At 46.3% G+C, this 22,522-nt stretch overlaps 1 protein-coding gene across 1 annotated transcript in view; it reads right to left on the minus strand.

Annotated features, from left to right (window-relative positions):
* frmd4ba (FERM domain containing 4Ba) overlaps positions 1-22,522 on the minus strand; it is a 40,380-nt gene that overhangs the window by 1,628 nt on the left and 16,230 nt on the right. The window contains exons 12-22 of the mRNA XM_062545747.1: positions 17,199-17,275; positions 16,313-16,451; positions 13,972-14,113; positions 13,607-13,734; positions 13,389-13,505; positions 13,023-13,248; positions 12,734-12,790; positions 12,448-12,586; positions 10,771-10,932; positions 8,408-9,270; positions 2,239-2,392 (exon numbers count right to left, since the gene is read on the minus strand). Coding sequence (XP_062401731.1) covers positions 2,239-2,392; positions 8,408-9,270; positions 10,771-10,932; positions 12,448-12,586; positions 12,734-12,790; positions 13,023-13,248; positions 13,389-13,505; positions 13,607-13,734; positions 13,972-14,113; positions 16,313-16,451; positions 17,199-17,275 — 2,204 coding nt within the window. The remainder of the gene's footprint in view (positions 1-2,238; positions 2,393-8,407; positions 9,271-10,770; positions 10,933-12,447; positions 12,587-12,733; positions 12,791-13,022; positions 13,249-13,388; positions 13,506-13,606; positions 13,735-13,971; positions 14,114-16,312; positions 16,452-17,198; positions 17,276-22,522) is intronic.

Here is a 22,522-nt window from a genome sequence, read left to right on the forward strand (position 1 = left end):
TAAACCTGGGTTAGCAACAGTGCTCAGTCACTTTCTCATTGACAGAACTGCTTGTAATTTTGAGATGGTTCAAATTAGGCCAACAGAAAAAAGTCGCAGTCACCACATTTTTCGCTACGACTGATGCAACACAGGCTTAAATTATTGGCACATCTGTAAGAGTTCAGTTCACACACAAAACATGATCTTTTTCCAGCCAAGACACACAACACACACTGCAAACAACAGGGGTCACATTTTCTTCCCTCAACACCAACACCACCACTCAGAGACACACCATACCACACCGCCACCCGTGTTATTGGAACATGTCTGGAATCAGGATAAGTGAGAGACACCAGGTAGGTTAAACCAGAGGAAAGCGAAAACCAGTTTTTTTTTTTTTTTTTAAACTCCGTGTCGTTGCCTGATCGATTACCCCCCGCGTGAACACACTCTGAAGCGCTTCTGAAGGGTTAGTATGCGTCTCACCCTTCGCAGTGCTATGCCTTCGGCTGGCATTGTAACGCTCCAGCTCGGGGTCATAGCCAACTGCCCCATGCATGTCTAAGGGGCCTGGAGCTCGCCACAGACTACCCGAGCTCCGCCACACACTCTCTGGGGGAGGTCTGCACATGAGAAAGGGGTGAAGGGTCACAACCTGAGGGGAACAACTTGCTATGAGGTAGCTTGGTAGCTATATAGTACTAGGTAATTATGCCTTATATAGTCAAATAATGCAGCGTTAAAAACAATAACTTGTGTAAAGATAATGATGGTGTGTGTGTGTGTGTGTGTGTGTGTGTGTGTGTGTGTGTGTGTGTGTGTGTGTGTGTGTGTGTGTGTGTGTGTGTGCACATGCACGCCATCACATTTATACTCATACAACATTAGAAAAATGTGACCACTGTCAATTAAATCAAGAATGCATCTCACAAAAGCAAGCACTTTATCACAGACAAACACAAAGCAAACACCATCAACAGCATGCATTTGCATTTTCAATGGTAGATGACTTGGTATCAGGAGCATATGGTGAATGTAGCAGCAGCAGTAACAGCAGGAGCACACAAAGACTTCAGCCTTGATAAGACAGTATCAACTGTCCAGGGAACAAAACCATGGGTGTAGGCCTATTTCAACTGTGTGGTTTAAAGACAAACCTAAACCAGAGAAAAATGGTAAAATCCCTGATAAAAGAGCACTATAGCTTCATTCTCCTAGCAAAACAAAACCAAAAGCCTCTTCTTTTAGGAGCTTTACCATTTCCAATAACTCGTACAGGTTTGTCACTAAAGCACGTCCTTGAAATAGCACCCAGATTGAAGGCCAGTCCAGAACACACAGGCTTGCCACAGCACACTGAGGGCACACCACCAGCCAAAACACCACACTCTGGCGCTACTTACGAGCGTGGCTACCTTTAGCAAAGGGGGGACTTAGGGTATCTCTCGGGCCTGGTGCCGGACAGCTGCCGGGCCGGGGAACCGGACGGCTCCACCCGGTACCGGACTGAAGAGGAGGAGGAGGAGGAGGAGGAAGAGGGTGGGCGAGAGGACAGGCGAGAGGAAGAGCAAGCGGGAGAGGAGGAGGAGGAAGAGGCAGGAAAGTGCTGGGGCGGGCGGTGCTGCTGGTGGTGTTGGTGTTGGTGGTCGGGCCGGGAAGAGGGCGCGTGCGGCCGACAGGAGCTGAATCTGTGGGAGAGGTGGGGGCCGTGAGGGAGGGGGGGGTGTTGGTTACACACACACAGGGAGCTCCAGGAAGCTCCTAAGCAGAGGGCTTCCTTTAAAACCTGCAGAGAGAGTGATCACTGGCCCCGGCCATCGCAAGCCTTTGGCAGGTCGCCACCGGCACCAGCCGCCTCGCGTGCTACAGTGCTGCAATCAAACGCCATTAAGCCAGAGCCTCAGGGGGCATATCACTACCAAACAAGAGCAGCGACAGCCATGAGATCACAGAGACAGAGAGGATGATAGGAAAGGAGGGGAGGGAGACAGAGAGAGAGAGGGAGAGAGAGAGAGAGAGAGAGAGGGGGGGGGGGGGAGAGCTTATGAGCAGAGCGGTGAGAACAACAGGCCTGCGCATTGTCCCTGCCCTTGTTTCGGCCGCGCGCCGCCATAATACGGCTGCGGCCATGGCTGCTCCGCTCCTCTGCTTAAGGAGGATCAGGGAAAAGTCTAATTGGATAATGACCCGAGAGGCGGGGCCCGTGCTTGCCCGTGCCGTCGGCGTTGTAGTCGGCGTGCTCTGTCCGCTCACCTGCTGTGGGCCGGCTGGACGTAGTGGGCCGCGCTGTAGGCGCTGCCGTAGGACTGCTGCGGGGCCAGGTGGACCGCCGGCTGCTCGTAGTGGTCCAGGGCCGCCGCCGACACGTGATGGCCGCGCCAGTTACCGGCGCTGGTAGCGGAGGAGACTGGAGGAGGAAGAAGAAGAAGAGAGAGGGAGAGAGGGCGGAAGGAGAGAGACAAAGAGAGAGAAAGAAAGAAAGAAAGAGAAAAAAGAAAGAAAGATAGAAAGAAATAGAGAGAGAGAGAGAGAGAGAGAGAGAGAGAGAAAGAGAAAGAGAAAGAGAAAGAGAAAGAGAAAGAGAGAGAGAGAGAGAGAGAGAGAGAGAATTTGAATTTTAAAAGCTCTTTATTACAAAACTCACTAATACATTGTCATAAAAACATCATTCATTTTTTTTAAAAAATGAGAGTTAAAGAAAATACATTGAATAAATTAATTCATTATTGACCAATGAGCATATTGCTCCCCCTTGGCACCATTCTTCTTCAAAAGAATTAAAATCACCTTTAGTTGCATAAAAGTCAAATTCCAATTTTACTCTTGATTTCACCAGACGAATAAACATGTCAATCACATCATAATCAGAATCTTTTTCAATCTTATTCTTCCTGCTCATGTAAATGCCCATCTTAGCATTCCCAAAGATGTAATTAATCAATTCACACTTGCAGCGTTCTCTTTGAACATATTTAAATCCCAGAATAAATATCTGAACAGAGAAAGACTCCTCAAAACACTCTAATAACTTTGCCAGTAACTTAAACAAAGGTTGCAGTCTGAAACAACTTGAGTAGGCATGAAAAACAGTCTCTCTCTCCAAACAAAAAGGACATTCATCACATACACTTTGATTTAAAACAGAAATAAAAGAATTTACAGCCAGAATACCATGCAGTAACCTCCACTGTAAGTCCCCACTCCTTTTTGTTAACGGTGGTTTGTACAGAGATTTCCACTCTGGTCTAACAGTACTTACTAGACCCATATTTGAACGCCAAGGTGTATCAACTTTTCCATGCAATCTTTCTTTATTAAGTACTATAACACAGTTCTTGTAAAGACAGTTACCATCGACTTCACTAAAGTCAATCTCTTTGGAAGGGGGCAAGAACAAACCTTTACAATCATTTAACTCTGGTACAAGTGATAATTCAGGAAAAGGGTCTTCTCCATCCGGAATCAAAACCCCATCAACATAGTTCCTTATCATTTTGCGTTCATCCGATGTTAATTTTTCTCTCCAGCAACGCAAGACTCGATCAACCACACGCAAGGACTTAATTCCCAGGCGCACAGCCAATGCAGCACTGTCCAGAATAGAACCAGACACAGCAACCAGCTCACGCAAACTTGTCAGTCCAGTCCTGCATAGACATTCATTAAATCCAGGCATCACTTTCTCTGAAATGTCCAGTCTAGAGCCATAGACGAGAGGTTCCTCCAGGAGCCAATATAAAGAGCCAGTCTCCTCAAGTCTATCAACACCAAACAAACCCCAGATCTTAAAAAGCCCTTGATAAAAAACAGGTAAATCATTACATTTCATTTGATGAGGATCTAGGAAAAACAAAGATCTGTCCAAGCCCAAACCACTCGCACCTTGCATGACCTCACAGGCCACAGGTCTCCACACTAGATCTTCTGGCCCATGAAGAAATCTTTGGATGAACTGGAGCCTGAAAGCAGCAGCTCTACTGGGCAAATGGATTAAACCCTGGCCACCTTCTTCTTTTGGCAAATATAAAACACTCTGAGGGATCCAATGTAATTTGTCCCAAAAGAAATCTACCAAAGTTGACTGTATCTTTGCTAAAAAACCTGATGGTGGGTCTAAAACAGCCAGCCGATGCCACAAGGAAGACGCTACTAGATTATTAACAACCAGACAGCGTCCCCTATATGACATTTGAGGTAGTAGCCATGTCCATTTTTTTAAACGCCCCTTCACTTTTTCGATGACTCCCTCCCAATTTTTTTGAACGTTATTACCATCTCCCAAGAAGATACCCAAATACTTAAACCCACCTTTCTTCCAAATTAAATCTTCTGGTAGTTTGAGCAATCCATCATCCCAATTACCTATTTTAAAGGCTTCACTTTTTTTCCAGTTAACTTTTGCAGATGATATTACACCAAAATCCCTCACAATAGCACTCAAAGAGTCAACATCATTTTGGTCATTGACTACAGTAACCAAATCATCAGCATACGCTGATAGACAGAAAACCTTTTCACAATTAGGCAAAGAGAAACCAGTCATTTTCATCCTTAGTTTATGAAGCAAAGGTTCTATTGCCATGGAATATAGCATTCCAGACAATGAACATCCTTGTCTTACACCTCTCAATGCTTTAAAAGGAGGACACAAACCACCGTTAACTTTTACTATACTCTCAATGTCAGTATACAGCACTTTAATTAGTTTAATAAAAGCCGAATTAAACCCAAAAGCCTCCAACACCCTCCATAAATAGCTATGCTCTACCCTGTCAAATGCCTTTTCTTGATCCATGAAAACTAATCCAAAATTCTTTTTTAACTTACTAGAGACTTCAATCACATCTCGAACCAAGAAAATGTTATCAAAAATTGACCTCTCGGGAACACAATAAGTTTGATCGACATGAATGACTTGTTCCATCACTTTTCCTAATCTCGTTGCTAGTGCTTTAGAAAACATTTTGACGTCAATGCACAGGAGAGACACTGGGCGCCAATGCTTCAGGTCAGTCAAGTCACCTTTTTTTGGCAACAGTGTCAACACTGCTCTTCTACAGCTTAGAGGGAGGATTCCCTTCTTTACACTGTCGTTCAGCACTTGATGGAGATCTTTCCCCAACTCTGACCAAAAACCTTTGTAAAACTCGACTGACAGTCCATCAATGCCAGGAGCACGTCCATTTTCCATACCCATCAGAGCAGCATACAGTTCTTTCATTGATAAAGCTCCATCCAGCATCTTTGCTGAAGCATCTGAAAGCCTTGGCAAGTCACGAAGGAAATCATTCTCAATCTCCTGATTTCCAACCAATTCACTTTTAAAGAGTTCTGAATAAAAACTCCTTACTCGTTGTCTTATTTCAAGTGGCTTGGTCAACAATGTCCCCGTTTCTGAGCGCACAGCATGAATCAATTTTTTACTTCCATTTTTTTTCTCCAGACTAAAAAAATATTTGGATGGAACATCCATTCCAGACACATTTTGGATTCTTGAACGGATCAAAGCTCCTTGTGTTCTTTTTTCCAACAAATCAGCCAATTCCACTTTTTTACTTTTAAGCAATTCTATTTGCTCTGAATTGTTTGTGTTGTCAACCACATTTTGCAAATCAACAATTTCTTTTTCTAAAGTTTTCATGGATCCGGCTAAGTCCCTACTGACATTGAAAGTATATTGTTGGCACATATGTTTAATTTGGGTTTTTGCTACATCCCACCATTGTTGTAAGGAAGAAAAACAAGATTTTTCCAACTTAAAATTGGCCCAAAAAATGCTAAAAGCTTCTCTAAAAGTTTGATCATTCAACAACATCTTATTAAAATGCCAATATGCACTTCGTGACTTAACAGCAGTTTTGATTGCTATACTAACTGCTATACAATGATCAGAGAACCCAACAGGACTGATATAAGAACATCTAAAAGCACTAAAAAAATGCTTAAAACAGTACATCTGATCCAATCTAGCCATTGATAAAACATTGTCACGACAGTGAGACCAAGTATATTGCCTCTGTTTTTTATGGAAAGATCTCCATATGTCAATCAGTTCATGAGTTTCAATTAACTCAATGAGACGTTTACGAGACGCTGTATGGGGCTCTGCATGATTTCTATCTAAAACATCAGCAGTACAATTAAAATCACCACCCAAAAAAAGAAACTCAGTACCACTGCATGCACTAAGAACATCACCAAGCTTATCCAAAAAACACATTCTTTCTGCAGCTAAAGTAGGAGCATAAACACAAATAAAAACAAAAACATCATTTTCAAAAACTGCTTTTACTTTCAAAAGTCTTCCTTTAATCAACTCCTCTACGTCATATGAATGTGGAAGAAAAGACTTTGAAAACAGAACAGCAACACCTCCACTTAAATTGGTGTTATGACTGAGTATGGCCCGCCCATCCCACTCTTTCAGCCAATCAACTTCATTTACTATATCACTGTGTGTCTCTTGAATAAGAAAAACATCAACATGTTTCTGTTTACTTAATTCATAGAATTCTGCCCTTTTCCTCCCGTCTCTGGCCCCATTCAAATTTAATGTAGCTACTCTAACTTCACCCATTTTTAAAAAAGAAAGTAACCAGAAAAAAACAAAGAAAAGAGACATACATATTTTACTGAGCGTCACTGTCATGTTCAATCGGTTCTCCTTTTCTCAATTTGCGTACAATTTTAACTAATCGAAAGATCTCTTGGTCCGTGAAACCCCCTTCCTCATTCGTCTTCATTAAATATTTCGCATCGCTGATAAACTGTTGTATATTCGGAAAATAATCCTCGATTTTAACATTACGCCCAAACTTGGTAGATTGTAAAAAATGGCTTATCTCCTGAGCGGAGTATATGACAACTAACGGTTGGGAGTTCTCTTGTGAACTTGAATCAGTGGAATAACCATCACTCTCATGATCATCCACAGTTTGTGGCTCATCATTAATGTCTGTTTTGAATTGTTTCTTAGCTTTATTACTAGAGTGCTTCTTTCGTTTAGTTTTAGGGACTTTGAAAAGACTTTCCTCTTGGACCGTACTACTACCAGCCTCCTCATCTGCGTGTATAGGCCTAGCTACCGTCTCATTGCCCACCTCTACTCCCACCACAGTATCATTAACCACAACAGTTTCACTCCCACTAATACTCTCATCCATAGTCACCTCAGCATCAGATGATGCATCTGGAATAATTTCAGACTCCGTTGTACTTTTAGATTCATCAGCTTCATTTGCTTCGGTCACTTTATTCTCTACCGCGTTTAACAAAACCGGTGTTGGTGCATTTAACTGTACCACTTCTGACACAGACTCTGAACCACCACTCGTAGAGGGCAGTTCAGATGAAGCAGTTTCCCTACTAATTTCTGAAATTTCAGAAATACTTGCAGGTGCATCAGTTTGTTCCTTGCTTGAATCTTTTTTGTTTGGGCAAGCACGGACCAAATGTCCATGTTGGCCACAACCAAAACATTTCATAGAGTCAGATGTTGCAAACACATTGTAGTCATAACCATCAACATTAAACTTGAACACTGCGCTAAAATCACAATCCTGTTTAAGAAACATATGCACCTGGCGTCTGAACGACACCATATGACTCAACAAACTTGATTTGCAACCCACAGGTATTTTCTTAACTTGTGAGACCACTTTGCCATACTTTGAAAGTTCTCTAATTAATACCTCGTCTTTTAAAAACGGTGGCACGTTAGACAATGTTATTTTCTTAGATGGGCTATTAAGCGGAAGAACAGGTGTAAGCCAACCATCAATTTCAATACCGGATTGAACAACTTCATAAGCTTTCTCGATCGTACTCAAAAAAAGAACGATTGCGTTGTTCATTCTAGATGCCGACAAGACATTATCGTATCCAACAATTTTACCCACCGCTAAACTACATTCTTCCACACTAACCGAACACGCCACCTTAACGCCATGGCGTCTGGTTAGACAATCAAGTTTTAATTTAGGAGTCGCCATACTACCCAGCCAAAAAATGCTGGTAGCAGACTCACCCCAACCCAATCAATAAAAAAATACTACCACACAAACAAATATATAAACAAACAAAAGGATAGAAAAGATAGAAAATAAGGAGCACTCACTCAAGCCGGAGTCGGCCTCCTGTCACGCTCACACTCTACACACGCACTCACTTCCGCTCAGAGAGAGAGAGAGAGAGAGAGAGAGAGAGAGAGAGAGAGAGAGAAAGAAAGAGAGAGAGAGAGAGAGAGAGAGAGAGAAAGAGAGAGAGAGAGAGAGAGAGAGAGAGAGAGAGAGAGAGAGAGAGAGAGAGAGAGAGAGTCCATTATCAGTCAGATGAAAGGCTCAGCTTACTGACTATGAGAGTGACTATAAACACACAGGTCAGACAGGGGCTGCTGCTGGGAGGCCTGTAGTGTAGTGTATACCTGAGGAGTAGGACGCGTTGCGGGGGACGTGGCCGTAGGTGGACGACATGGTCTGGTAGCCCAGGCTGTGCTGGGAGCCCCGGTCGTAGTCGTAGGCGCCGGCCGGCGGCTTCTGGCCCGTGGTGGTGGTGTTGCGGTTGTACCAGCCGCGCAGGTGCTCGGCCACCAGGGCCTTCTGGAGGTTCTTGGGCGGGTGCTCGTTGCGCGAGGGCGGCCGGCTGTTCCGCGGCGGCCGCAGCGTGGCGTAGACGTTGTGCTGCGACAGGCTGTCCAGCTCGTCGTGCCCGTAGCCGCTGCGGTAGCCCTCGTGGCCGTAGTAGGCGCTCGGCGCCTGGTGGTGGGGGTGGGCGTGGTGGTGGTGCTGCTGCTGCTGCTGGGCCGGGTAGTAGTACGGCGCCGAGTTGTTGACGCTGTAGTGGCCCTCCGACTCGTTCTCGTAGGCGTAGGCCCCGTTGGCGTAGGGCTCCGGCTCGTTGTGGCACGGGTAGCCCGTGACGTAGTAGGCGGTGGTGGAGGTGGCGCGCGAGGGCGGCCGGTAGGCGTCGTGCTGCGCCAGGTTGGGCATGCTGCCCGTGTTGGCGTAGACGTTGGCGCCGCCGCGGCGCTGGTGGAGCCGGCGGGCGCGCGGCATGTGGTTGGTGCCGCCGCCGCCGCCGCCGTGGTAGCCCTGGACGGCGGAGCCGTACTCCACGCTGGACTGGCTGGTGTAGGACGAGCCGTCGTCCAGGATCTCGGTGCTGGTGCTGCGCCGCGGCACGGCCAGCATGTAGGGCGCCTCGCGCGCCTCGCCCTCCGTCAGGAAGGCCTGCTGGGACTCCAGGCTGCCGCTGCGCTGCCGGAAGTGCCGAGGGCCGTCCTCGTAGCTGCGCGCGCGGGGGGGGGGGGGGGGGAAGAGAGAACGTCAGATTTTCACATGATGGCTGACTTTGGAAAAATGTGGTGCGCTGTGATTGTGAGTGTGAATTATGTATGCAACATCAGTACATCTTTTGCTCAGAGGAACATTCAAGATGTGTTTGGGATTCGGTGTTGTGTTGACATGTTGTTGCACTGCTGAGAAGCAGCTAACGTGCTTTGACGCAGGCTCTATTCTAGTGGAAAACAAGACTAGTGGACTACACCAGGACCATTAAACAACTCTTGAATAATGCAAGAGTAACGTTTTAGAATGTAGGAAGCTGCCCTCAGCTGTATGAGCTCAAGTGTGGTACAAAGGGCGCTGTGTAAGAGTGGCCCTCCTCGAGATAATCAATCTAGATTTACTGATTTATTTGTCTATGTTTTGATAAGATTTAAATCCACGTCAGATTTCCACATGATGGCTGACTTTGGAAAAAATGTGGTGCGCTGTGCATTGTGAGTGTGAATTAGATGTGTTTGGGATTCAGTGTTGTGTTGACATGTCGTTGCACTGCTGAGAAGCGGCTAAAGGCCCATTCATGCTCAACGTATGGCAATTTACGTCCGTATTTTGTACGCACGTTCTATCTGGTGTTGTATTCATACCTCCGTCCGTATTTTACGTGTGAATGCATAGCGCCCCCACTTTTTCGTGTGGTATTCCTGTGGTAGTGTTCGGTATTGCAACGTTTCATCCGTTTCATCCGTAATCATAAGCTCCTCAATTTCGTGTCAAAGTATGGACGAAATCAACGGAAAGAACACTCCACACATATCCGTATTCGTATTTTACGTTGAGCATGAATGGGCCTTAACATGCTTTGACGCAGGCTCTATTCTAGTGGAAAACAAGACTAGTGGACTACACCAGGACCATTAAACAACTCTTGAATAATGCAAGAGTAACGTTTTAGAATGTAGGAAGCCGTCCTCAGCTGTATTGAGCTCAAGTGTGGTACAAAGGATGCTGTGTGAGAGTGGCCCTCCTTTAGATAATTTAGGTTTACTTTAGATTTATTTGTCTATGTTTTGATAAGATTTATTTCTCTGTGGAGGGAGGCAGTCTCCAGTCTCTAGTGTTGGGGGTGATGTGTAGGGGAATGCAGTTTGCTGTGGGGCACTGAGAGAGCAGGCAGGCATGCATGCATGACTTGGAAGGTTATCTGGGAAGGGCTGACGGCTACAAATCCCATCTGCTGGGTTGGGCTGGGGTGAGGCAAGAGGTCAGATGCCAGGCGTTAATACTGGATAGTGTTGGAGTGGGGTTAGCGGTCAAGCATGCAGCCTCGTGGAAAAACTATTGAGGCCACTGGGGGAGTGAGCTATGGAGGATGACATGCAATATTCTGGGGTTGCTCTGGGGTGGGCTGGATGTGCAGGTGTTCAAGCGTAAGCAGGCGAGGGTGGATGGTGGGTGTGAGGGTGGGTGAGGGTTGGTGAGTGGGTGGGTGGGTGAAACCAACCTAAGCTGGGTGCTGCTAAAGGCATTGCGGGGCAGCACGGGCGTGGGCGGCATGCTGCGGGTGTCGCGGGCCGGCCGCGCGCCGGGCCTGTAGGGGCTGCTGTGTCCAGACACAACAACGTCCCTGTGGGCGTGGTGGAACTCGTCCTCGCCGTACGCTAATCTGAAAGCCAGATAAGAGCAGCGCTCGCTTAGAAGGCCCTGTGTTTCCTGTTAAGTCAGGAATTTTATCGCTGGAGGAAGTGCGGAAGGAACAAGGAACAAAGTCCACATAATAATAATAATAATAATAATAATAATAATAATAATAATAATAATAATAAAAATAAAAGTACTAATGAAACCACGTGATACACCTCCAGCTTTTGGCTCGGGCGTCTACTGGGTAATTTCATGGGTCGGTGACCGGTCTCATTATGGCGCACAAAAACAATTTTCCTGTTACTATGATTACCGGTGCTCCTCATTAAATAAAGCAACCTGGAACTCCATTCTCTCTCACACGCACAGAGAAGCACGCACGCACGAACACACACACACACACACACACACACACACGCACACACACACGCACACACGCGCACACACGCACACACACTTCTTGTTTTGCTCCTTTGACAAACTCTCTGTGCTGCCTTTCCTGTGTGCTTAACTGCTTTAGCCACCTTTTCTCCCCAGCTCCCTCCTTTTCCCCCCCTTGCGATTGTTTGCGAGTGCCGCCGCCGCCTTGGCAGTCAGGCTGTGGCATGCGCGTCTCCTCCTCACTATTTTTAACCGCGCCAGCGCGTTTGGGGCTGATAAGAGCTGATTGTCGAGGCGTCTGGAAGAAAGCAGGAGCAGGAATGTGGCCCCGGCTCTGGCCTGGCAGGTCTGCACTAGCACAGCTCCAGCTACAGCTACGGCGGTGCCAGGGCGGCGCTCTGCAAAACATCACCCGGCGCAGAACACATACACTGGGCACGCTCAGCGCCATCTACCACGCGTGGACTGCAGGCTGGTCTAGAGGGCCCTGGGTGTTTGTGTTACGCATGCTACGCCTTGGATACAGCTCACAGTATCACCGCGCCCGACTATACCGGATATTTTCCTTTTCTGTTAAAAAAAAAAAAGAAAAAAGCAGACTATTGTTTTTACGCTAAGGTCTCCCACTGCACTGGAACTTGAATGCGGTCACTCGCTTTTAAGTGGCTTTGGAAAAAAAGTTATCAACGTAACGACTTCTGTGACTAACAGGACCTGGTTGTGTTGTTAGTCATAGGGGTGGGGATCCAAGGAGCACATTTAAATCAACATTAATAGTGTTAAATCAACATTAGCAATGAATGAATGAATGACATTAGGATGTACAGGGTTACTACTACGTCAAATGTAAAATTCCATGACTTCCCCCGATAAACCCTGAAACTCGATGACCTACTATATTATATACTCAAGCAAGCAGTAAAACTAAGAATCAGATATATGTGTCAAAATGAATTTATATTTAAGTAATTTTGGCAAGTAAACGTTAAAATTGCTATAACAACAAAATCCCCTGATACTCCATGACTTTGCCCCAAAAATGACAAAAATCCTTGATTTTCCATGGCTGGAATAGACTTCCCAAAATGGTATGATATTCCAGAAATTCCATGACTTGTGGGAAACCCTGGATGTAGTAACATTTGTTAGGCCTTACCGGGTTAAGTTGACATCCTGCAGCTGGTCATTGGTGGAGGCCCGTCTGTCGCCGTAGTAGTGGACGCCCAGACCTTCCGAGGGCCGGTCTACGTACTGCACCGAGCGAGAGCGCTGCCTCTGGCCAATCAGCGAATCATCTGAGACCGTGAAGAGGGAGGACAGGTTTAGAATAGATGGGATAACATGATCTTTAATGGAGGGTGTTTGGAGAGGGGCCTGCTGCTATATATCAGAGCGAGCAGACACACACACACACACACACTGACACACAAGTGGAGACTCACCATCTTCCAGGGTTAAGCTGTCTGAGAGCGAACTCAGGTCAGAGGGGTTGGCCTCATCTAGGAAAACACCCAGAGACTGGGGGTGAGTCTCACATACAGACTGTCACATTGTTTCTATCATTTCAGGTTACAACCTCACACACACACAAACACACAGGTAAGCAACACACAATATCGTATGTTGCTGAGCTTAAGATCGCATTACTGACAAGACACAAACAAAACCAACACAACTCTGACAAGAGAGCTGCTTAAAACATCTCTCCGGACTTGTGTCCTTCTCGCTTACCGATGATGACCGAGGCCCTCTGAGTGGGCGTCTTGCCCGTCTTTATTCTGTAGGCGTTGATCTCGTCCTCGATCTCCTGCAGCTTCCTCATGGAGTCCAGGCAGTTTCTCCTCCTCTTCTTCTTGACCGTTTTGCACAGGTCCCCTTCGTTGGCCAGCTTCATCGCCGCCTCCACGATCTTCTGCTGCAGCGCGAACCGGCTCTCCAGGTTTCTGAGGTTAGGGTCCTTCAGAGGAAATAAGCAATGGCAAAACACAATGGTCAGATAACATCTGGTAACAATACACTTTTCACAATCGTCCAAGCGTGGCAAAAGATCAAAGCTTTAACCAGAAAAAGAAACACTTGTTTCATGTCTTTGCCTACCTTATCATAAGGAAAGAGATCATCCAGTTTGAAAGCAGTCCCGACTCGTTTTCTGATGGTGGGAGCTTTTTCTCCTGACTGCAGTGGATATTCTTTCGGCAGCCGGCCTGTCAGCTCCTGATGCGGGGAAAGAATAAACAAACAAAACCCTTATCTTTGGCTGAGGGCATTTTAATGGCAGGCTGACGTGAAGGGAACTCAAGGACAGGGGTGCTTACGGCTTCTCGGAGGCAGATCTTCTTGAGCTCGTCCAGTTTTTGAGAGAGGGTGTCCTGAAGACCCTTCTCTTTCTTCTTAAGGTCAGCGATCTTTTCTTGTTTCTTCTCTTCGTTTGAGTCTGCAGAACCTGAGTAAAAAACAAAAATGAAAAGGAAGGTTTTTGTCTTTTACATAATACAGTACATACATAGGCTTACATACATACATACATACATACATACATGAATGAGATGAAATATGACTGCATTTAATGCAAATTGCAATATAATGCACTTTTCAAGCATGAATAAAATTTGTACTGAGTACTGTGTGTAGGCTACACACATTTTCATCTCCTACGACAAGAGCTTCAGATGGGATTTACCTGTTGAGATCAGACTTCCATTGCTGGCCATGATGAGCTGGTCTTTGGTCTCCATGCTGACCAGCTTACTGAGCCTGGGTGCTCCGATCTCAGTCAGATCCATGGCAATATCCCCAAGGCTTCTGCCTGTAGTCAATTTGGCCTTTCATACGAGAAGAGAGCAAAAAAAAGGACACAATGAGATATGGGGGAAACAGAGGGGGGTGCAAAAAAAGAAAAGACAGAAAGCGCCGTCATTACATCATCCTAACGACTCTGCAGAGCTATAAAGCTTCAATTTGTCCGCCTCAGCCTTAAAGCGGCAGGGATCTCATCAATCAGCCCGGCGACTATTCCTGGACGCGCGCTGCCAGGCCATCTGCCTCTAAGCAGAGAAAGCCACGGCTCACGGCGGCCAGATTAGAGCCGCTCTGCAACTGCGCCGCTCTCACACGGCTTCCCTTTCAGGGCCTGCGCCAGCGCCAAGAGGGCCTAATGAAACAAACACCGGCCACGAGGCACAACAAACGTGACTCAACGGCAAATAACAACAACAACAACAACAACCAACCGCGCACTGGGATATAACAGCTCAGCTCACCTTTGACTGATTATGATCTACAAATTCAATAATTGGGCATTTGATCATACTGTAATTTCCTGACTATTAGCCATGGCTTACACATTGATTTTGCTCAATTTCTTCCACTATGAGGTTACAGTTTTTTTCAATTGCTTACACACAATTTTTCAAACCGAGTTCTTTTTAACAAAATTTAAGCACAGGTATCCAAGTGCCACACTCAGTTTGCATAATTCCTAGACTCTTTGCAAAATGAAACACTTCAGTCAAAACAAACACACTTCAGTCAAAACATACACACTTCAGTCAAAACATATACACATATTTGTAAAATTGCTATTAGTTGTCATTTAACAAACACAGTCCTCAATGATCAGACACTATTGCAGCCAGTTTCACACTGCAGTGATAAATGCAAAACGCATTTGTAAAAAGAAAAATGAAGAAATAGCATGTGCTAGATTTGTGCCCAGACATTGTTATGTAAGGGATCATTTAGATGTCCAAAAAATAGTGACAAACCCACAACATTCTTCATGATTAGTTCGACATAGGGAAAGTGTACATAAATAGGTCTATAAACTTGCACTTGCACTGTACAACACTGAAGACTGCTGTAGACTGAATATTTCAAGTATTACTTTCAATACTTACAGTATTTCTAACCATAATCAGTTACAGTAATCAACCAACAATGAAATCAATTGAACAAATAAAATCTGTAGACAAACAAAAACTACTGCATAAAGTACATACACTTTGACTCTGAAGAGCAACAACTGCAAAAGCAACAAGACTGTATAGCACACCTGAGTGCTGCGTTTTCAATTTTGCACATGTGTGCTTACACACCTGGTGGATGTGATTATCCAATTCGTTCATTAGTGTAGTCATTGGCAATCCGGGGCTTTGTAATGACAAGGAAGTAACCTCACAATCCTTATCTATGTCTAAGGTGTGGAAATGTGTGTAAATGTGAGTTTTACAAATCACTGTGTGTAATGTTTTGCAAAAAGGGTGAAGCAGACATTGTGTGTAATGTTCTGCAAATCTGTGGAGGTGTTTTGCTCCTTGGAGTAAAATTTTGCTAATTGTGTGAAAAAAAATATTTTAGTGTGTAAACAATCGTAAAAAACTGTAATACACGGGGACAGTTAATATGGTATTAATATGGTTTTGTTTCTTTTCAGTTGCATAAAACACAGCCTTGTGGCTTATACACAATTCGGCTAATACAGGGGAAATTACTGTACATCACAAAAGACACAAAAAAGGTAACCAAAAAAAAAAAGCTATGCATTAACTAAAATTCTAATGTTGAAACGTGAGCCTGACTACTATGTTGCAAATCTGCTGTTGGAGGAGAGGGCTGTGAGAAAACAGGTCAAGGGTATAGAGTGCTGATGGAGATAGGCCAGGCCAGGCCAAGATCTGATAAAGGCTGTGACAGATGATGGATACGCCAAGGAAACAACACCTACACATGACTGCAGAGGCGGCATTGCAAACATTGCAAAGAAGCTGGCTCTCTCACTCACACACACACACACACACACTCAGTCACTCACACACACTCACACACACACACACTCACTCTCACACACTCACTCTCACACACTCACTCTCACACACTCACTCTCACACACTCACTCTCACACACTCACTCTCACACACACAGGTATACACAGTAAAGCCGGCTGTGTCCACATACACAGAAAAACATGCCAACATGCTAACACACACAGGTGACACGGCTGATGTGGAGGAGCACACACTCACTTTGCTCTGTTTCCTGTCCAGATAGAACTGGTGTTGACTGATGGCCATCACCCAGATGGTCTTTATTAGAGTGTGACTGGCATACCACGAGTGTATGACAAGTCCGCTCTGTCCGAATGTGCGTTTGGACACAACCCTCCTGTGGATTGAGACACACACAGACAGACAGACAGACAGACAGACAGACAGACAGACAGACAGACAATAGACACACACACACACACACACACACAGGCAGAGAGAGACATTTTAGGAGAGAGTGATAGGGCTGATTTATAGGGAGAAGCACTAGTGTCTCCCCTTTGCATACAGAAAACAACAAAACTGCTGCATCAGAGAGACTGCATAACTGCATAATAAGTTACAACAGGAATGACGAGGTGCTGGAAATTGCTCACGAAACTGAATGCAGTCGGAGGCTGAGTGCAGCACAGTGGCGTCCACTGATGGCGGTCGATGCATTGCATTAAAACAGGTCTTGCATCAGTAACTTCTAATTAATTTCCGAGCGGTGAGAAAGGGGCACTCTCTAAATGGTGTGCAGTGTGGCGTGCGACTCGTAATGGACAGATACCGCGCGGCGTCCTGACGCGGCAGAAAAGGACAAGTTTCCACTCTAGCCTGGTCATTGCCATGACCAAGCTGCCCCGGACTGAGTCAAGGGCAGCAGGTGCTTGCTTCAAGGCTACAAGGAGCACTGGCTGTGAATCACGGGGTTGCACTAGCGTAGCGACTCTGCTAACATTACAGCAGCATGTTATATTTCCATAGTGTCTTTCTAGGTGGGCAGACGGACTCTTAAGAAGCAGTAGCATGGGGGGGGGGACAACAGGAAGACTCCCAGTGACTGTTGGGGCAGCGGCATTCTTTGGGGTCGCGGCCTCACCTGTGGGGGTCGTTGACCTCGACGGCAAACTTCTTCTCACGGAAGTACAGGTTCTCCAGCTGCTTCCACTGGAACAACTGCGGAACACGTGAGAAGACACACAAAAAAATGCTTACAAAGAGATCTAGACACACACACACACACACACACACACACACACATACACACACACACAGGAAAAAAGCTCTGGGGATTGCAGGAACAAAACATTGAGATGCGTGGCTTGATACACAGCTGTCTGAAAACAAACACTCACATCCTCTGATTTTTACATTACAACACTGGCCTGAAATAACACCATACAAAACACAACAATCACACGCTAAAAATGAAAGAGCTCTCCATCTCCCAAACCAAGCAGTAATAGCGCAGGTATGAGGCCAATTTGGCACCGGGAGGTTTAATGAAAAGAGAGAGAGTCTCGTTGAGTGAAGCGCTCATTTATTTCCCTCTCTCTCTCCCTCTATCACCCCCCCTCTCTCTCTCTCTCTCTCTCTCTTTATTCCCTTTCTTTTTTATGCTCAGAGGGAGGGAAAACTCCAAACACAGCAGCACACATTGTACAGGAGAACACACACACACAAACAACAACACGCAAGCACACACACACACACACAAAGTGACTAAAACATGTGGAGCGGAGCAGCCAGGCCATTCTTGTTAGATTTAGAGCCCGTGTGTGTGTGTGTGTGTGTGTGTGTGTGTGTGTGTGTGTGTGGAGCACATAGCCGGTGTGCGGTGGACACAGCGGGGCAGGGCAGAGCAGAGCAGCGTACCCAGAGGCACCACCAGTCTGGGGCTGGAGATTAATGGGGGGACGCTAATAAACATTCTCCGCCAGGTACAGGGGCTGAGTAAGAGCCGGCGTGGGTGAGAGGAGGTGGGTCGGTGGGAGAGCGGAGAGATAGAGTGGAGAGAGAGAGCGGAGAGAAAGAGAGAGAGATGGAGAGAGAGAGAGAGAGCGGAGAGAGATGGAGAGAGAGAGAGAGAGCGGAGAGAGATGGAGAGAGATGGGGAGAGATGGGGAGAGAGAGAGAGAGAGAGAGAGAGAGAGAGAGAGAGAGCTAGCACCCCCCACCCCTCCTCTCCCCTCAGCTGGGGTGAGACGCAGAGCTGCAGCTCCATAGTGTGCCCTGACTGCCTACTAAAAAGAGCCCTGCCACTGAGGAAGCATGTGTCTGTGAGAACGGAGTCAAAATATTTAAACGCAACTGACAAGACCTGCATTAAAAAAAAAACTCTCCCTCTCCAACATAAATTCCATCAAGGACACTTTACAGAGAGCAAACCAAGCGTCTGACTCACTGCATGTAGCAGAGCAAGAGCACACACAAACATTCTTGTGCCTGTCTACCAGCAGAGCCGTCTACTATGTTGCAATCAAACAGGACACAACAATCTGAAGCCCAATGAATGTAAAAGATGACATCTATCAAAAGAACATCATTTCAATTGCCACTCGCAGTGTTTTTGAGACCGAGAGCTTTGAGAATGAAAAGGAAAAGCTGTCTTTACCGGTGAGTGGCTCTTAAATCCCTTGAGAGTGTACTGAGATAGTCCTGAATCGTCCGACAGAGTTTCCCACAGGGCTTGTGCTTCCACGAACAATACACTCTTGTCTGGTCTCGGACAGCCCAAAAGGTGTTGCAAGAGTTTCAGCTGAGCTGGCCACACCCCTCCTCTAGCCCCTCCCTCCCCTGTGTGACATCACAGGCACCTCACAACACGCTGCTCATCCACCTTTAGGCAAGTTGAACCACCCAATCATTCATAGACACACACACACACACACACACACACACACACACACACACACACATTCACTAGTTCACTCACTTTTCTCTTCCTCCTATGAATCTCAGACGGTGCTTATTTCTCTAGTGCCCTCACCTCTCCCCTTCGCCTCCTCCAAGTCAGAGTCAGAAACCAGCCGAACAGGTTGCACTCACACAAAAGGAATTCTAGCTCCTCCGCCAGCCGCCCGCCTGCCTGCCTGCCTGCCTGCCTGCCGACCCACCCCCATCTCTCGCTCTCCTGGGAAGAAACCATTTTGTCTCTCTAGTTTTCGAGCCATTTCCCTCAGCAACGCGACCAGATCCCCAGATCACGCTGAGGGGCCTCAGTAGCCATGCATGTTTCAAGCGCTCATGCTCTCAATGTCCTTTTCATCGCTTTTTCTTTTTTTTTTTTTACGACGCAACACACCAGACCACCTCTTGTTCATGAGAGCCCTCTGTAAAGTATGAACGCCAGAGATCAAGGACCAAACATAACACATGTGTTGAGACGTACTGAGCTCTTTAATGAAAGCTTGTCACGTGATTATAAAGACATTGTACGGGTGCCCGTAGGCGACATACATCACACCCTCCTTGTTCTTTATCTACCCTCCTCGACTTGCCTCCCAGGGCAACTATGTCAGGAATCTACTACTTCCGTCTAATCATTAATAGCCCGGGGTGCTGCAGAGCAGGTCCACTCACCTCCCCATGAGAAAGCCAGAGCGCTCTGCGTGCCATGGCCTCTCGTGGACCTGACCGCCCACAAACTCTCACCCACTTATCACTACTACTGACCCATCACGCCTGATATAAAAACAACTATAAACATCCATACATAAAAAAAACTATAAACTATCGAAATATATATAGACCATGAAATCAGATATCAGGTAAACTGTAAAGAATAAATAGCCCATCAGATATAGGATTATAGGCTTATGGTCTTTTCAAACTCAGTCAAATTCAACATAGTAGCTAATTTAGTAACTAATTCAATAAAGTCAGCAACACTTTTCTGTGTTCTTTCTGTTATCTTTCTAGTGGTGGTGAGAAGAAGGAACCCCATTTCCACATCACTGGGGGCCCGTGGCCACTTTTCACTGCATAATAAATGAGATATTAGTGCTCACGCTGAATTGAAAGCATGGTTATTCCCACACAAAGGGCCCCAGTCGCCTCTTCACTCCCCCAATGCTCTCCCCTGCGGTGGGCGTCGCAGAGCCCTTCAAATCTACCCCTGGATTCCCACAGGGAAGTGTATTCGCTCAGCCTTACATTAACACCAACATCCAGGGGATATGAGGCTTTTCACACATTTCACATACACACACAAACTGGTCTTCCGCTCATCTGAAGCTTGTTGTACTGTAGGTATCCCTGGTTTCATGTATCCATGTGCATAACTGCCAGTGACACACAATTAAAGTATGCCAAGGATTTGTCCCACCCACAGACGGCACTTCATGGCCAAGGAAGTGCAGGAGGATGTTTGTAAATGATTGCGAGAAAGGAGAGAAAGTAAAACGAAGATTAAAACTGTCACGGGTCAGGAACATTTTCAATTTTCATTTCTTCAAAAGGGTTTTAACTGTCACAATCTAAACTGCATGGAAAAAATGTTGATCTACCAAAACATTTGAATAAAAATGATTTCCATAGAGATGAACAGTTACGTAACCTTATTACCAAAACAGTGGGTGAGGTAAGCGACGCTCTTCTTGGAGCAGGTATGGACTTTTATATTTGCCATTAAAGTCGGAGTATGATTTATTCCCAAACAGCTCCTGGACATGCACCTTCTCAGAACATTCTGATCCCGGCATGTCCCACAACCACAAAATAAAAGGCAAATTCAGGCGTGTGCATATGTGTGTATGTGTGTGTGTGTGTGTGTGTGTGTGTGTGTGTGTGTGTGTGTGTGTGTGTGTGTGTGTGTGTGTGTGTGTGTGTGTGTGTGTGTGTGTATATGTGTGGGGGGAGAATCGCTCACTGTGACTGCAGTAAATCTCTGTACCACTGCATATGTGTCAGAGGTCGTGACTCACAACTTTACTCCCAGTGAGCCGAGCTCTCTACTCAACACAGCCCCACCCTTCTCCACACTGACGGAGGTGGAGGTGGTGGGGTTCTTCCCCAGAGGAGAGTGATAGCTCTGGGGGGGGAATGAGCTTGTGCCTCTACATCAAGCTCACAGAGAGATGCTGGGAGGGGGGTGAGTGAATTCTGGACTGGCAGGATGATTTCTTGCTCCACATGTACATACTACACATACGAGTTGGGCTGCTCTGTAAAAACGCATGACTGTTTGTATTGGCATCAGGGAATGAGGTCACACACTCGGTCAGGTGAAACACACTAACCGCATACGTAACCACAAGGGCACACCTCAAATATTGTCACAGGGCCCTGGAGTGCCTATGGCATGTTGAGTTGCACTGACTCACAGCCAAATCAGACAGATTTACTTTTCCGAATGAATTCAGCGCGGCACGCAGTCAGATATTTACTCATAAACTAACGCCAGCACTCGTGAGATACATTATTTACACTTCCAAAGAAGTTTTTTTTTTCCCAGTTCCTACTCACGCCACCAATATAAATAGAAGGAACTTAGGACAACATTGCAGCAATTCATTCCAGTAGCAGCTATCTGTGTGTCTGGGAAACAGGCCTCAAATTGAGGCGCTCTTTAATCTGGAGGCGGTGAGGTTTCTGTGGGGAAGAGGAGAGGAGCCCGGACGCGAGATCCTTCCTCAACCTCTCTCCGTCCCCACCAACTGAAGTCATTGTGTTTTATTGCTTGATCAATTGTTTGGGCCCGAGAGGAACACACAATGATGGGCGGCTTTGCATAATGAGTTGAGCATGCTGGGAGATACGGGGGTACGTGAATGTGTGTGTGTGTGTGTGTGTGTGGTGAGGACGGGGGCTGTAGGGTGTGTTTGGGGGCAGCCTAACACAAAGGGCCGTGAGCCTTGACAGGAAACACAATCCCTACAGGCCAGCTGACAGGCCACTCTCTGACGGGGGTTGTATTCTTTCAAAACATGAAAAAGAGAGAGAGAGAGCAACAGAATACAGGACAGAGAGAAAGAGAGAGGGGAAGAGAAAGAGGGACACAGAATAGGCAGAGGAGAGGGAGACAAAGCAGGCGCGAGAGAGAGAGAGAGCGCAAGAGAGAGAGAGAGAGAAAGAAAGGGCACTGAGGAGAATAACTAACTCCCCTCCCCTTCCATGTGGTGCGCCCTATCAGAGTGAAGCAAAGTTGGGGTGCCCCCAGGCAAACTCGGCCTCCCCCCTGTGTCCTGCGCTGGCAGACTGGCACCAGTCCAAGCTCCGTTCTGAAGCCTCAGCGCCACACTCCCCGGGGCTGTTATGGCACTAGCCAGACTGAGCTGAGGTGCGCCTACTGGGCCAGCTCATGGATATTAGAAAGCTAAGATACCACATTTGGCTCTAGAACATACGTAAATAGCGACGCCATCTTGGTGGGGGTAACAATCCCTGGAGAGAAGTGTTTCTCCATAGACAGTAAAGGTGTTG

Source organism: Sardina pilchardus, chromosome 9, assembly GCF_963854185.1.
Source record: "Sardina pilchardus chromosome 9, fSarPil1.1, whole genome shotgun sequence".
In the NCBI taxonomy this organism is placed as follows: domain Eukaryota; kingdom Metazoa; phylum Chordata; class Actinopteri; order Clupeiformes; family Clupeidae; genus Sardina; species Sardina pilchardus.